The 16,676-nt window shown below is 43.6% G+C and overlaps 1 protein-coding gene across 1 annotated transcript in view; it reads left to right on the forward strand.

Moving 5' to 3' along the window:
- Nucleotides 1-16,676, forward strand: part of LOC115024031 (uncharacterized) — a 51,632-nt gene that overhangs the window by 18,020 nt on the left and 16,936 nt on the right. Inside the window, exons 3-11 of the mRNA XM_029455408.1 lie at nt 11,793-11,868; nt 11,990-12,092; nt 12,337-12,430; nt 12,835-12,881; nt 12,983-13,758; nt 15,195-15,392; nt 15,558-15,607; nt 15,716-15,780; nt 16,379-16,593. Of these exons, the coding sequence (XP_029311268.1) occupies nt 11,793-11,868; nt 11,990-12,092; nt 12,337-12,430; nt 12,835-12,881; nt 12,983-13,758; nt 15,195-15,392; nt 15,558-15,607; nt 15,716-15,780; nt 16,379-16,593 (1,624 nt within the window). The remainder of the gene's footprint in view (nt 1-11,792; nt 11,869-11,989; nt 12,093-12,336; nt 12,431-12,834; nt 12,882-12,982; nt 13,759-15,194; nt 15,393-15,557; nt 15,608-15,715; nt 15,781-16,378; nt 16,594-16,676) is intronic.

Genomic DNA, 16,676 nt, shown 5'->3' on the forward strand with positions numbered 1-16,676 from the left:
AATACGTAGTGTACGCTGTATTTAGAATACTTTCACCGCTTTACCTTGCTGTCAGACGGCCCTTTCCGATGAGGATCTGAAGCCGCTGTATCGCTCTCCTCAAAGCCATCAGACCCCATTGGGGGGGGGTAAAACCTAATTTTACCTCCCAGAACACGGGAGTTGATGGTGCACCGCTGCCTCGTTCGGTTCTTGCGTTTGTGTTATTGTGTAGATCAGCAACTCTCAGTGATCTGCAGGGAAAAATACTGTGTTTTTCAATGGAGTCTGGTGGTTTTGAAGAAAGCATAGATGACAACTTCAGTAATACACTGAATATAGATAAGTACTTCATAAAACACAGTAATAAAAAGCCTGTTTGCGTTTAGAAGCGATATGGTTATTGTTATTAGATTGTATTTTTTCACATTGCGCTGTAGCAAGTAAATGAGTCTAGCTGTGGATGTGAAATGTGCTCCATAGTAATCTCAAATTAACAACACACAGCCGTACTCGCTTATATTAAAGCATTACAGATTATAATTCAAGCACAGTGGACGTGTGAAATGTTTTATTGTCAACGTGCTGCTCTTTAGTGGAAGCTACTAATGCAGTGTACATTTAAAAGCCCTTCTTCAAACACACCTGCAGTACATTGCAGCACTGCATTCCTGCTGTAGCCCGACAGAGCGAGGCACTCGGCTGTAGCAGAGTGTGTGTACTCATCAGGCTGCATTCATCAGGCCTGTCAGGACCGTGCTGCTGACTGAGGCTCGGCGGCCAGGTGGTGTCCCTGCTGCCTCACGGCCACCCCATCCATTACACTGAGCGGAGAGAAAATCTGGCCGTAAAATTAGAAAGCACAGACCCACAGAATTGGGGTCAATAGACTGTACATTCCTCTTCAGATCAACACAATGACTGGTTCCAGCTTGGCCAGCACACTGAAGATGGCCTTGTACAATGTCTGAGGACGGCTGCCAGTAAAGAACCTTTACATTGGATGAAATCAGATTTTATTATGTGAAATGGAAGTATCGTGATCCGTGTCCCCTTTTTAGACCCACGTGTGATATAATGAAAGAAAAGCTGAAGGCTTAATGATAAATGAACCCAATGCTTGTTCTCTGGACATACAAATCAATTACATCGATACAATATATTGTTTTTTTCTGAGAAGGAATTAAATGAGGATAAAGGGAGGAAAGAAGGAGATAATTGGTGGTAGGGAAGGAAAGGAGGAATTAGAGAAGGTGAGGAGGAGGTAGGGAGAAGGGCAAGAGAAGGAAAGATGGAAGGAGGAAAGTAAGATAAAGAGGGAAGGTAAGAAAAGGAGAACATTGGCAGAGAAGGAAAGTAGGAGATAGGGAAGTAAAGGAGGAGGTATAGAAGGAACAGAGGAGGTTTAGAAGGAAAGGAGATAAGGAAGGGAAAGGTGTATGTAGATTACAACAGCTGAATATGAATCAACACTAATATCTGAGCATATTTTAATTTTGTGTGTGTGTGTGTGTCACTTCAGAGTAGGGATGTCACCGTACCAGAAATGTAGTAGTCAATACCAACACCAGGGATATTCCCCGATTCTGGATCCTAATGTCAAATACAAAACAATAACTCGCACGTACTGCAACACACACACTCCTTGTGTCAGTTGTTACCATGTATCAGCGTGTGCCTCTGCTGCAAAGCCTCTGAGTGATGGGCCACAAACACCAAAAAACAATCCTGCAGGAAACCCCCCAACAATGGCTGGGAGAGATGTATCTTCCCGCCCCTCTAGGGAGCTCCATCCCTGGACAGGGGAGCTCAGACTGCTAGGTCTCTCTCTCCTGGGAGAGTAGATGCTTCTGCCACCAACTCTTGAACAAGGTTATAGGAAGATGGAGAGGAAGCGAAGAGGAAGGGTATTCTGTTTGCAGAATAACAGAAATGGGGGAAGATGTCGCGAATGGTAACACAAGAAATGAGAGAAATGGGTTCATATAAAATCGTTTTTCAAAGCACTTCTTCAAATGAGTATTTGACACTTTACTCAAATACTGACTTAATTATTTTCCCTGTAATGAGATATTTTGCGGTAATGCTTTGGTTTCCAAAAAAAAGCTCCATCTCTACTCTTCCAGTGTCTATAAAACAAAATCCTAAAAATGTAAACGTATAATGCTAACGTATACTTTTATTAAATTCCACATCAAATCAGATTACCCTGTGAACTCGTACACTATCGATAACTTCCAAACAAAAGGAATTCCTGCAGGACTTTGCACATGTTTCATACGTATCCAGGGAGGATTAATTCAGCAATTTACTGTTCAAGAGATTATTTTTACAGCTGGTCTTGGTTATCCCAAAGCCTACGATAAAGAAAAGTGATTTCTGCAGCGTTGAACGATCACAGTCTCCCCTCAAGTTACATTTTGTTCTAAAGAATAAACGCTTTTCCCAGAATCCCCCTGCAGCCCTCACCTGTCATGCTTAAACACTTGTGAGGTATTTTCTTTACGATGAATCGCCCATTTTTTAAATAGTTTTCCCCTTATTGTACTGTGACTACGAGAAATGTCACAGCACAAAGATTTGCCAGACCTCGAGGTACAGTATAACACGGCGCTGTGGGGAAGTTTGTTTTCAAGGACGTCAAGTCCTCCGAAATACCACCAATCATCCTTTATTCCGCAGGACAGGATGGTTGTAAGTGTCAGCGGGGGAAATTACTGTCAGATTGATTGCACCTAAGTGCATCGGGAATCAGGATAGAGAGCCGTGACTCTGTACATCAAAACTGAATACAGGCATAGGATGGAGTACATTTGAAAGAGGGAGAGAAAGGTGGAGAGAGAGTAGACGGAGTGTGAGAGTCGTTAAGGACATGAGAGGAGACGGGGACGGTCTGGCGAGGACACCGGTGAAAGTGCTGATGGTAGCAGGACACGCCGCTTTCCTTTTTTCTCTTTGTGTGTGTGTATGAGTGTGTGATAGAAAGAGATCAAGGCAGGGAACAGTAAGGCGTGTGTGTGTGTGTGAGACAAAAACGTTTGTGTGTTTTCTACGGCGGGGGTAAAGTCGCCATCCCCCAATCCCCACCTCAGTGTCCCAGATAGCGAACAGCCCATTTGTTTCAGTGACGTCAGCGAAGCACTCTCATCTCTACGCTCCCCCCTCCGCCTCCTGCGGGGAAAGTGAAGACGCAGACGGAGGCAGAGATTTAAGCAAAGATATTGTGTGTGTGTGTGTGTGTGTGTGTGAAAGAAGAGAAAGCAGTTAAGGAAAGAAGAGAAGGAAGACCGAAAGAGAAGAGAGGGCGGAGAGATCTGCTGACTCGAGCACTGTGTCAAAGGGAGCAGGGGCGGGGAGGATGTTATTTGTGTGTATGCGTGTGTGAGGTCACCCTGACTGTAATAGGGGTCACTTGTGATAATCTCAAGAGCTTGAACGCACAGACACAAAGTCATCACACACGCTTCCTACCAGCTGCTGGTGTGGCAAACATAAAGATGATTAATGTGTGTGTGTTCCAAACGGATCCAAACATCTTATCTCTAAAGTAAAAACTCCAGGGTGACCCGCTGACGAGCTGACACTCTCACCACACGCTTCCTTCTACTCCTTCAGGCAGATAAACAAGTTTTTCCAACTCGAGTAAATTGGCTGCATCTGTTTGATCAATAGATGAGTGTGAGTGTGTGTGTGTGTGTGTCCGTCCTACCGTGCTCCGCAGTACTCAACCAGCCAGAAACTCGGGGATATATTTTTGTTACCTTTGTTTGTCTTCAATACTAAGTTCAGGTTATTGATTTTGGAGTATTCTGCGTGTTCGCTTAAATACAGCTGATACAATCAGTTAAATCCGGATAAAAATGAGAAGCCTGCTTTTGTTAAGCACGTAATGATTGACAGGCATAGCAACAGTAACTAAGTGGAGCTAGACTTACAGAATTGGTCAAATGTTCTCTTTTAAACCATGTTTTGGGACATAACACGGAACTGATTCAGGTTTATTGTGGTCACACTTTGTAATGAGTTCCTGCGTCCTCACACTTGCTGTACATTTGTGGGATTGCAGAGTCCGACAGTGTTTTCGAGGGCAAACCGTAGCACCGCTCCTAATGTTCCATGAAATGGCCAAAGCCCACTTTCCCACCCCTGAAAGCGTCCGGTCATGCAGGGCACTAAACTGAATAATACCTCTTATTTTCTTCTTCTGCTGTTATGAGGTAATCTTGTTATTTTTACAGCATCTCTTGTGATGTTTGTTCAGCAGCTGCACAGATGCTGCCTGAGAGGAGGCGTTTTACTCTTTCCATTAGTCTCTCTTCAAGTGCCAGTTTTAATTAGTAGTCCTGTAATTAGCTCTGCTGCTGCCACCCCTTCATACAATCGCACTTTAAAAAAAACTACTATCAGCTGTTTCACTGCATTTGATCTCCAGTTAACAATGATCGAGTAATATAAAAGAAATTGATTTCCACACAATAAACACGACTCCTTCCCAGTTTATATATCTTTTATGAACGCTTTGTTGTAAAGTCATACTCTCTACTCTAATGCACTGTTTACTAGACGTTCAGGTCCAACACCTGAGCATTACGGCACACCTGAGCATTACGGCACACCTGAGCATTACGGCACACCTGAGCATTACGGCACACCTGAGCATTACGGCATACATGAGCATTACGGCACACCTAAGCATTACGGCACACCTAAGCATTACGGCACACATGAGCATTACGGCACACCTGAGCATTACGGCACACCTGAACATTACATCACACCTGAGCATTACGTCACACCTGAGCATTATGGCACACCTAAGCATTACAGCACACCTGAGCATTATGGCACACCTGTATGTACGTAAGGTGACAACCATTCAGAAATCACATTCCTAAATAATGAGTGAGTTATTAGGTTGATAAATATAGACGCTGGGGATTATAGAGTAGTGAAGGAGTAAATGACCATTTGAAAGTTTCGATGTTGCTCAACATAGTGCATATAGGTTTACGTTATGCCGATTTTTAGTTTTGGTTATTTCAACTACAATACCCATGAGCCTCAGCCGTCATTGATATGCAGACGAAGCCCGACATGGGGCACTGATGTCAACCGCTTCGGTTCTGGTTGACATTGAAATTGGGGGAGTTGAGATCGGGAGCAAAACACAACGTTCACGCTTCATTGATTGGCTGTTTCTCTACGACATGCTCCCTGGGAGTCGTAGTGTGTTGACTCGACACAGTTGCTCTCCTTTAGTACTTCTGTACCGTATCATGCCCGTCCAAAGCCATGGAAGCTGCTCCCATTTACTCAACATCGTCTATCTAGAAAAAACGTTTTAATTTCACAACTCTGGATGACCTGAAGCAACTCGTACTTTGCAACTCTTTCACCGTTCAGGACCAAAACATAACCCAATAACCAACAACAAATTCCCTCCAGATTGGTTCTGATTCTGTTGCTGGATGATCCACTACTACCTCACTTCATGTTGTTGTCAATAGTGTCCACGTCAGTACTAATACCCAGTGTTTGTGTGTGTGCATTAGTGTTTTAAATTATGACTCATGTTACTAAGCTGCATCATTGACCTCGGAGACGCACTACACTTATCCACCAGCAAGACACAACTGCTCCCATGAGAGCTGGAGCCCACACACTATCAACCTTGTCACCTTGTAGGCACAGATTCCCACACACTAAAACACTTACGCACACACACACACTCCAAAAAATGCTTAAACATAGTCGTCTCTTTAATCCTATCATTCTCAGCACCCACCCAGCTTCTCTTTGTGACTCTTGTTTCTTTCACACTTTGATTGGATTCGGAGGCTAAATGGTTGATTGCGTAAGAGAGGAGGAGAAATACTACGTAGGAGAAAAGAGGAGGAGGCGGAGGAGGAGAGGGAGGAAGAAGAAAAAAAAAGATGAAGGCATAGAATCCCAGTTTGTGTGTGTGTACATGTGTCTGTATGTGTCCACACGTCTGTTTCCTTGTGTGCGTTTCTCTGCTTGCATAAGAGCTGCTTTCATTCAACCCAGCCCGATCACGACTCATTCTTCTCTTGTGAGTCATCACCTTTCAGTGGAGCTCGGTTTGCAGTCAGTTCTGTCGAATTGTGTGCGTGTGTAAAGTAAAGTTGAGCCCAGAAGCCAAAAAATGAATTCCCATGTGGACTCCCTGACCCCCCCTTTGGAGATAACTAATCTGTATTCCCTATAAACAGTAGTGACGGTATGTTGCGACTTGAAAAGGAATATATTTTGAGCTCTTTTTAACTGCCTCCTCCCTGCAGGCTCTTTGTACACGTTGGCAGGTCCAAAGAGGGCAGAGCGGGAACTGTTTTAAAGTTCTTGGACATCATGTAATGTGACGTCAGTAAGCTGCACACTCATGTTTACCAACCAGGCTTGTGTGTGAACTTTTATTTTTTATTTATACCAAAGGAAGGAGAGATGAAAAAGATCTGAAGTCAGTGAGTGCAGTTTTTATTTCTTGGCAGTTTACGTACTTCTGTTTCGGCCTTGACTTACCATTCATTCCTTCCTTTGGTTAAAAAAATTATGATTTTTATTTTTGACAAAACAGTTTTAATCTAATATGTAAAGGGGTCAGATGGTGTAATGAGGGGATTTTAGATGCTCTGAAACTTTTCAGCTATTGAGCGATTTCAGCCCGAGGCTCGAGAGTAAACAGAATTGGCCAAAAGTATGTGGACCAATATGTGACTATTGCACATCCCATTCCAAACCTGTGGGCATTAATCTGCTGCTCCCTCTTCTGGGAAGGCTTTCCTTAAGTTCTTGGACCCTGGCAGCAGGGATCTGCTCCCATTCAGACTGAAACACGTTCCAAAGGTGTTGGATGGGGTTGATGTCAGGAATCTGTGCAGACCGGTCAAGTTATTCCAAACCAAAACTGGGAAAACCATTTCCCAAACTGCTGCCATGAAGCTATTACCTAGAAGAAGAAAAAAAACCCCTTGTTTGTTGAAGCGTTTGGCTGCGTTCAGACGGGGAGCAGCACTGCATGAAAAAGTACAGCCTCCTCGTTTATTTCAATAAAACCACTAAATTGCTTAAAAAAGCAGTAATTTCCTTCCTCATAACATTACAAACCCCTGTGCAGTGCACTCAATGATCCGTTACTCAAAGTATTTCCTGGGTCGGCATCTCACCTGTACTTGAAACAACATGCCCCCCCAATGCAACGCTGTTATTTGTCCCCCATGATTGGAACCAAAGGGCCGAACTAGGTTGAGCCAATACAGTTTTCCCCCAGACCAAAGTATATGGTCAAGGGTGACCACATTCTACTGGCAATATAGTGCATCTCAAAAAGCCTACAAATCAGTCTCAGTGTAAAAGTCACTCGCATGTCATGTTTTAATCGGTCGTTTTAAACATTATGTTTTGGTCTGAATTAGATATTCATCCGGCCAAATGTTCCATCAAAAAATGCTGCAGCGGTGGTACGGAGCTCCAACTTGGCGTCTCCTCTCCTCTCCATGACATGACTACGATTTTCTTTTTTTAAAAGAGAAAGGAAAGAAAAGCACTTCAGGTCAGTGCTGAGGCCGTGGTGTTCGGTTACTAAGGAAACCACCAACTTGGGCACTTTTGAGAGAAAGATGTGGAAGGAGAGAAAAAAGGGAGGAAAACGGTGAGCGCTGGATGCCAGTAGCTCTATGTATAGCGAAGTTGAGGTTGAGAGAGGCAGGGAGTAGCCAGGATCTACATGTATCAATAATACATGAGGTTGTTCTCCGATATGCTAACATGAATTATTTGACGAGCCGACCTGCTTCTCCGTTCCCCCCCCCCCCCCATGTCTATCTCTGTACACTCTCCTCCATATTCGTGCGCCGTTTCTCCAAATCTCCTCTCTGAACAGTATCTTTTTCTTGGAACCGTCTCCGTCAAATAATCTAGGGCTCAGCGGGTTTCTGAGTCTGCCTCTCTGTCTCTCTCTGTGCCGAGTGTTTCTGCCCCTTTATAGATTTTCTCCTTTTTAACTACATCCATGCGTATTCTGTGGGTTCTCCCTGCCTCCGCCTTTTGTATTTGACGCTGAGGGAGGAATGCAGCCTCTCATCAGATGGACTTTTGATGAGGAAGAGAGCAGTCTGCACACAAGATGAGGCGGAGAAAGAGCTCAAGAAGCTCTTTTCCTCTCTTTATTAGTGTCCAGGTTTCCCTGTCTTAACCCGGGTTCAGTGTTCGTAGTTCGTCTAACCTCACACGCTTAGTTCTGTGGACATTTTACACATTTACATTCAGAATTCGACCGGAATTTTGCAATTAGGTTACCGCTTGGTTTTAGCGTGTTAGCATGCTAACATTTGTTAATTAGTAATACACACAAAGTTCCTTTTGTTTTGTAGGTATTGGGTCAAAAAACTAAGTATTGGACTAATACAAATGTTAACTTCCCCAGAGGCTACTCATCTCTACAGATGGGAGCTGAATCCTTACATGGGACAGCGTGAATAAAGTTTTGTCCCCATAGCCCACACACACACACACACACACACACACACACACACACACACACACACACACACACCACACAAGGGACAAGTAAGAAATCAAACCCTTTTATGCCTTTTTAAATAGTCCCAGAACCCCTGGAAACATGTCAATGCAGCTGAATCCAACACACATGCCCACAAGCATATTTGTGCGCACACACACACACACACACACACACACATTGTCAGATGCGCCAAACGGCCAGTGTGGGCTGGTTCTCTGCCAGATCAGGAATTGGCAAACTGGCAAATCTCAGATCATTTTAAGTCAGTAGGACAGAGGCGGCCTTAACGTTAAGATGCTTTTGGGAAGCCTGAGGCCTGAGTTCCCAAAACTATGGACGGTGGCCAAGACATATTCCACTGCACGAGGGACAAAATGCAAGCTCGGGGCTATTCTTAAGGGACGCAGTCAGTTAAATCTCAAGGTTAGAGTTCAGAGTTCAAGTCAGGACTAAAGTCTCCCCAAAGGCAGATCAATTTAATTCTGTTCTGCAATAGATTTGCTTATAAAAGAAAACACAATCCTGAAATGCATCAAAGCACAATACAAACATCAGGATTTATTCTCTTTGTCAATTGTAAAATCTACTTTTTATTGCAGTCTTTGCACCTGCAGATAAATATAAAAAACACCAACAAGATATCGTTACTGAACAATGCTAAATATTCAGAGGCCAAGAGTATTAACTGGAGTTTAGAATTGTAAAAAACACTTTTAATAGTGTGTGTGTGATGCTGTTGTGTGTGTGTGTGAGGCTGTGTGTGTGTGTGTGTGAGGCTGTGCTGTGTGTGTGTGTGTGTGTGTGTGAGGCTGTGGTGTGTGTGTGAGGCTGTGTGTGTGTGTGAGGCTGTGTGTGTGTGTGTGTGTGAGGCTGTGTGTGTGTGTGAGGCTGTGTGTGTGTGTGTGTGTGTGAGGCTGTGTGTGTGAGGCTGTGTGTGTGTGTGTGTGTGTGTGTGTGAGGCTGTGTGTGTGTGTGAGGCTGTGTTGTGTGTGTGTGTGAGGCTGTGTTGTGTGTGTGGTGTGAGGCTGTGTTGTGTGTGTGTGCGTGCGTGTGTGTGAGGCTGTGTGTGTGTGTGTGTGTGTGTGTGAGGCTGGTGTGTGTGTGAGGCTGTGTGTGTGTGTGAGGCTGTGTGTGTGTGAGGCTGTGTGTGTGAGAGTGAGGCTGTGTATGAGTGTGTGTGTGTGAGGCTGTGTGTGAGTGTTGTGTGAGGCTGTGTGTGTGTGTGTGTGTGTGAGGCTGTGTGTGTGTGTGAGGCTGTGTGTGTGTGTGAGGCTGTGGTGTGTGTGTGAGGCTGTGTGTGAGAGTGAGGCTGTGTGTGAGTGTGTGTGAGGCTGTGTGTGAGTGTGTGTGAGGCTGTGTGTGGCTGGAAGGAGATCAATAGGGAGCTGAAAATAACTGCAATAACAACTATATTGTATGTCATTTCCGGTAAATATAGAAAAGCACCACAGACAGGTACGCGGTTTGTTTAGATGCCGTAAATAAAAGTGCACATTTCCCTCAGTGTGGACAGAGTGTCCGATGTTATGCGACGCGATAGTCCGGCGCTCACGTGTGTCCGACATCATGTGTGTAAAAATACGAGACCGGTTTGTGACCGGCGCATCTCGAGCTTGTACAGTTGAATGTGGTTCTCTTTCCACATTCAGTACATAATACACTTCTTCTACTTAGCCCACACGGTCTTTTGAAGTCCTACAATTAAAAGGATTGAGCTTATAATGGATTGTACAAACACAGCTGAGGCCATCACAGGTTTGTTTCCTGCACTCAGTTCGACAGTGTCAAGACCAGGGTTAGTGAAGTTCAGCAAATGATTTGCAATGCAAGCCCATAACGCTGACTCAGATGGGAGTTTATAGGGACATATGGATGAGCTACCAGCACTCGGGAACCATCGTCCACCCAAAGGTCTGACTTCGATCTGAATCTTCAGCTGAACTGAAAGATCTGGGCTTGAGAGCGTGAATAAGTAAAGCTTTCTTCGTCATTAATATCTCAACATTGATCCTGTCAAGCGAGGCAGACGACTCTCTAAAAAGAGCTGCTCTGTAGTCCACGGTAAACAAACAAACCGACGTTGCACTGGGCGACCCCCCAGGTGTGACAGCATGTGTAAATGTTACACAAGGTGGTGTTGGAAAAAGAGCAGACGCGCTGAGCAAACCTTCCCTGGAAAATGGGAAGTAAAGAGCTCCCAGCACCTGCTTAGTCACATCAGATCTGTCAAAAAGAACAAGTAGGTAGTGTTGAGTCGGTAGGGAAAGATACCGGGTTCCTGTTAGCTGTGGAAAAACGTTCAAATGCAAACCAAGAGTCTGAAAACACGGATGACTAAGAGTACATCTTAGCTTTAGATTTGATCTCATTAACATTTTCAAGGGAGTGTTACATAATAATTGTGCTGCCAGTCTTCTGCTTCCTCCCAAAGGTTAATTAATATATAACTCTTCCTGCTTCCTCTTGCTATTTGTCCTCCCTCGCCAGTTCTGTGTGCGCACTACTCAAAGGGAGTAACTCTAACCCTAAAATAGACGTCCCAGCCTGAGGTGACGCAAGTGGCTGAGGTAAAGCATCAGAGGTAGCCGTGGGAAGCAGGAAGACTTCGGTTAAATCTTCCTCCCTGCTGGCATCTTAGTGCAAGACACTGTATTCCCAGCAGCTCTCAGTTTGCTGTTCTGCAGCCGACCTCTGACCTCTCTGCAGGAACGAAGACAAACGACAAGAAAAGACCATTTCTGAGAATCCTCACGCTGCCTTTAAACTCCCCGAGATATGAAGTGTTCGAGTCGTAAGCAGAGATTGCTGCGTGCTGCCTTTTTTTAATTTCAATGTCGGCGATGAATCATATTAGTCTTCGTTATTAGCTGTTGGATAATGAGCACAAGCTATTACCATCTGTCAGACGGTGTGAATGTGTTGCAGTGGGTCGCTGCTCTGCAAATCATCGTTTCAATACAAGATGATGGGTTTTGAGGACGCTGATGACCTCCACTGGAGTAATTTGGGGAGAAGCGTTTTTAGGTTGTTGTGGGAGAGGAGACTGTCCGTCATTCGGTAGCAGCTCGACGCACTTACAGAAACTTGTAACTTAAATAATTCAATTATCCGAATGGTAAGCTTTACGTAACTTTAATATTATGGCAATTTAATAAACAAAAGCAATGAGTTGATGTTTTAAGGTTCATCTGTTTTGTGTACGTTTCATAAACCCCTCTCAAACCTTCATTTGAGCGACATTAACATTAGTCTTTTGTCTTTATTTTCCCAGCGTCTCATCCAGTACCTGGCCTCCAGAAACACTCTGTTTAACCTCAACAACTTCCTGGATAAGGGAGCTCTGCAAGGTAAAGCTCAAAAACACTCACTCGCAACACTCAAAAGGCATTTTGTTTTAGAAACAAAAGGGCAGGATTTACCTGAAAGGACATTACTTGTTGTTGACATTACATGTCTCTCTCTTCCCAGGTTACGACATGTCAACCTTCATCAGACGATACAGCCGTTACCTGAACGAGAAGGCCATGTCCTACAGACTGGTGGCTGTGGATTTCACCAAGATGAAGAGGGGGTAAAGGGCAACCCCACTCATCATTTCACACTCGTGTTGTCGCACACCAGAGACGATGTTTATCTTATAGCACTAACGTCAGAGGACAAATGTCTTAAAGGGACCTATTCTGCTCATTTTCAGTACTGTTTGTGTTTGGGATCTCCTCACCCAACTCTTTAATGTCAGCCATTGTAGTATTTTAATGCAAGGTGCAACAACAAGGTGCCCGCTACAAGTGTGTGTTTGTTTCCTGGTATGTCAGGATTGACGGTGTGATGCGTACCATGAGCACAGAGAAGCTGATCAAGACGCTGCCCATCATTCAGAACCAGCTAGACGCTTTGCTGGATTTCCAGGTACTAAGTGTGTGTGTGTGTGTGTGTGTGTGTGTGTGTGTGTCTGTCTTTGTCTTTATGCATGCTTGCCAAAGTTGTGGTCGATTCACTTTCCAATCAAAATGTAAATTGAAACAGTTTTGAAGCCTCTTTTTATTGATGGAGTATACGAAAGCATAATATGGCAACAGATTTATTGTGTGTGTGTGTGTGTGTGTGTGTGTGTGTGTGTGTGTACTAAAGGGAGAAGGGGAGTTGAAGGAATTGGTGGGTGCATTGTGGTTTTTGCCAGGGAGTTTCAAGGAGTGATAAAAATGGATGGTGAAGTTTCTCATTGGAATGTGTGTGTGTGTGTGTGTGTGTGCTGCTTGTGAGTGTTGTGTGTCTGCACATGATAGTTTTTCCCATCTAAAATAAATTTGCAGTCGCTTTGTGTGGAGAGATGTGTTGACTTCATAGCAAAGGAGGAGAGGTGATGGTGCTTGAGTGAACAGGCAGCGTCAGATGGCACTGGAACTCCTTCATCAAACGAGATGGATACGATACACTTGTGGAACAAATCCACAAATCCAGAAAACTCCCTGGAATATCAACTGTTAAACTGTTCCACCAGCCAGGGTGTGGAGGGACCACACTGGCCATGAAGGTGTTGTGGGACTTGAAAAAAAACTTCAGGAGTGCCGTTTTAACAGGTTCAACCTCAGACATACCAAAAATAGCAGAGGAGGTGGTCTGCCTTTTCACAGCAGGCAGTGAAGGCAACCAAAACACTGTGCTGCTGTTAGTGGATGGTGAGAAGATTTTGGAAGATCTGCAAGAAAGCATTATGATGACGATTGCTGAGCAGAAGATTGTCACTCGTATGCCTGTGGTTATTTTACTCAGCCTTGTTAGAGAGGATGCAGCTTTACAGACTGGCCATGTCTTCCTACAAGAGGTGCTTTCTGACACAGAGAAGAAAACATTCAATAAGAAAAAGAAGGAGCTCAACAGAAAGTACAGGGATAAATGCAAACAATTTCATGGCTTTAACATAATGCAAACAAATTTCTCTCAGGCTTACATCAAGGAGGCGTGCTCTGTTTTCAAAAGCATCAAAAAAACAAGCGTACCTCAGGAGACACAGCTTGCTGCCTTCCTATCCCTGATGAATGCCTATGTACCAGGCTCATATCTCCGGGAGTCTCAGTGCCTGAACTTCTTCAAAAAAGGATGCTTGCCACTGGAGGACAGAATGGAGCCCTTTAGCCATCTCATCATCACCTTCCAACAAGATGGCTCTGAAAGAAAAGTCTGCATGGCTCACCCATTGATAGCAAAGTGTTGCACTGAAGTGATGGCTGAGGCAGGTGTGACCCGAAGTGACATAGCAAGAAACTTCTTGACCTCTTTGTGCAAAGACGAGGTTCCTCTATATTTGGTTGGTTTCGTCAACGAAATGCTAACCAAAAGAAGACCGAAACAAAAAGAAACGGAAAAAGAAAAGAACCCAATCAATCGTTCAGAGATGAAAGAGGAGCGAGAAATGTTTTCTAGACTGATTCTAGATATTCAAAGAAAGGAGGGTGAGGAACAGAGTGCATCAGTTTTAAAGGTGGCAACAAATACATTTGATAAAAATCCATTTTTTCCACAAGCACTTGCTCGCTTTTACTACATAGAACTGAAAGACTATGCTCAGCAGAAACGTGGCAAAAAAGCAAAGCGAGAGAGATCCCCAAAATTCCTCGTTGCTGATACACTGGGCCAAGTCCATAAGAACCATCTGAAGAACAAAGGCAGTCTGCTTGAACCAAGAGAATATTTTGAAACTTGCATCAGAGGCCATTAAAGCTTTCAAAGACGAAGAAAGACTTGCTGAAAATGATCTTGGGACAGACATGAAAAAAGATGGCAAGAACAAGGTCTCACCTGCTTTCACCACCAGAGGGATGTTTGGTTATCTGCAGGTTTGCAACCTTGTGTACGACCTACTTGTCAGTCAGAATGAAACTTGGAGAGGAGTTCTCACAAAGAAAGTGTCCTTGAGCTCTGTCCTGAAATCACTTGGAGACGACAGACTTTTAGGATTCAACGATCTCATAAACAGCCTCAGAGATGAGGTTGAGAGAAAATAGTGCTTTTTTTGAATAAATATCTGACTTACTCAAAGATTAGCATGGAAAAAGATGATCCCGCTTACATTTCTAAAGTCACCTCAGAGTGCTACAGGAAGTATGTTGAAGCCCCACCAGGATGCTGTTCTCCACCAGAAGCTTAAACTAAAACAGGCTGACACCACTACTGGGAGTACTCTCATGTCTTGACAGAGAATGCACAGAATCAGACATTAAAGAAATAACTGCATGTTGGGAACAAACATTTCTACACAAAGGTTCGGACACAGCTCTGGTCAACTACATCTTCTCTCATATCATGTTAAGAAATAAGGGAGCAATCTCTCCTCTTGATAGCAAGCATTTAACTGCATTTAAACAGAAAATGCCCCCAGTCTCCACAGAGTCACCTGAGCCCTACATGTTAGCCCTCCTCTTGCACTGGCCTACAGAGAGTGAGGACAACTGTGTCTTTAACCTCAGTCAATTAATAAAGCGTATGAAAAACATGTATGAAAAGCACATAAGAAACACCTTCGATCAAGGTACCTCCGGCCTCTGTTTTTCATTGGAAAAGGTCAAGATCTGGACAGAATTGTTCACAGAAAGGTCCTTGAGGGACTGATTCTTCAGGGAAATGAGGAAGCGATGCAAGATTGGAGCAGAGAGATGATTTTCAAAGATCCCAGGGTCCAAGAACACCTTCTTAAAGTTCAATGGGGAAACACGAAACTACAGAGTCTATGCAACTATTGGAGGCACCAGCATTGAGGTGGATGCAAACCTCCGAAACAGCCTCTGGAGAAAATGCCAAGTTTCCTTCTACCTTGGATTTACCATCAAAGGTCCTGTAGCCTTTGCCATCCACACTAAAACTGCAGAAAAGGGTAAGAAGGATAACGCACTGTAATATTAGCAGAATTAAAGGGTTAGTTAAACATAGCTTCATAATGTGTTGTGGCGTAAGAGCGAAACTTGTTTAAATATTACATTCACAATGCTTTTGAATCTTTTTACTTTTTCTAATGAAATCCTGTTCTGTGTGGGAGTAGGAATCTCAAGGATGGATACCTCAGAGTTTGGAGCTTGTTCCGGTGAAATGGTAAGTTTTTTTGTTTTTGCTCTTTGCTGTATTTTATATCAATTTTGAAAAATAGCTGATCCCACAACCACGGCTGCTCACAAACACAAATGTTACCTTCTGACACAGGACTCCAAAGATTTGACAAAACTTCAACCTGCAGTCAACAGAGTGGATGAGGTTCAAACCTATAGGTAATGATTTTGTCTTAAATAATATATTTCAATGCACAGAGATTACATTAACTGAAAAGCAATGTAATAAGTACTCAAAAATCAAGAAATACATATTTTTCCTCACCTGTAGTGTTTTTTTGTTTTTATCAATCTAGATTGATTAAATGTGAGTTGGAGATATCGGCCGTAGAGATGTCGGCCTTCTCTCAAATATAATGGAACTAGATGGCACTCGGCTTGTGGTGCTCAAAGCGCCAAAAGAATACATTTGAAAATTCAACAGCAATGTCTCTTTCTAGAAATCATGACCCGGTTACTCAAGATAATCCACACACCTCGTTGTGAGCAGTTTCATGTAGGAACTATTTGTACCGTATCAGAAGGCAGATATTTCTACAGCCGATATCTCAGACCCTCGGCCACTCACAACAAAACAATCTGGATTGACAAATAGCATTAATAGTGTTTTTTGATTTTGGAGTGAACTGCCCCTTTAAGTGTCATCTGCTGTTGTTCACTAGTAATGCTGCAGTTTGTGACAAATACAAACAAGACTGTTCAATCTCTAATCCATTATGTTCCTTAATACAGTCGTTTGTTTTCCCCTAAAAATTAGCCTACAGTCTCAAGCAGGCAACTATGAGTGCAGTGTGTCTGCCCTGCGCTGGGTTTGTAAGGAAGAAGTCAGCTTCAAATACAAGTTTAGCTCATGGGATGAACACATGAAGAGGCCTATCTGTACGGATTACATGCCAGCAGGACCCCTAATGGACATCACCGTCACAGCTGGGAAGATGGAGGAGGTGCATCTGCCGCACTGGATCTGTGTAGGTGAGTAGTCATGTAATGGGAAAGGACATCTTTTTGTTTTATTATAAGTAGAGGTTACTGCTGAGAAATATGTAAGCATACAT

This window comes from Cottoperca gobio, chromosome 18 (genome assembly GCF_900634415.1).
Source record: "Cottoperca gobio chromosome 18, fCotGob3.1, whole genome shotgun sequence".
In the NCBI taxonomy this organism is placed as follows: Eukaryota; Metazoa; Chordata; class Actinopteri; order Perciformes; family Bovichtidae; genus Cottoperca; species Cottoperca gobio.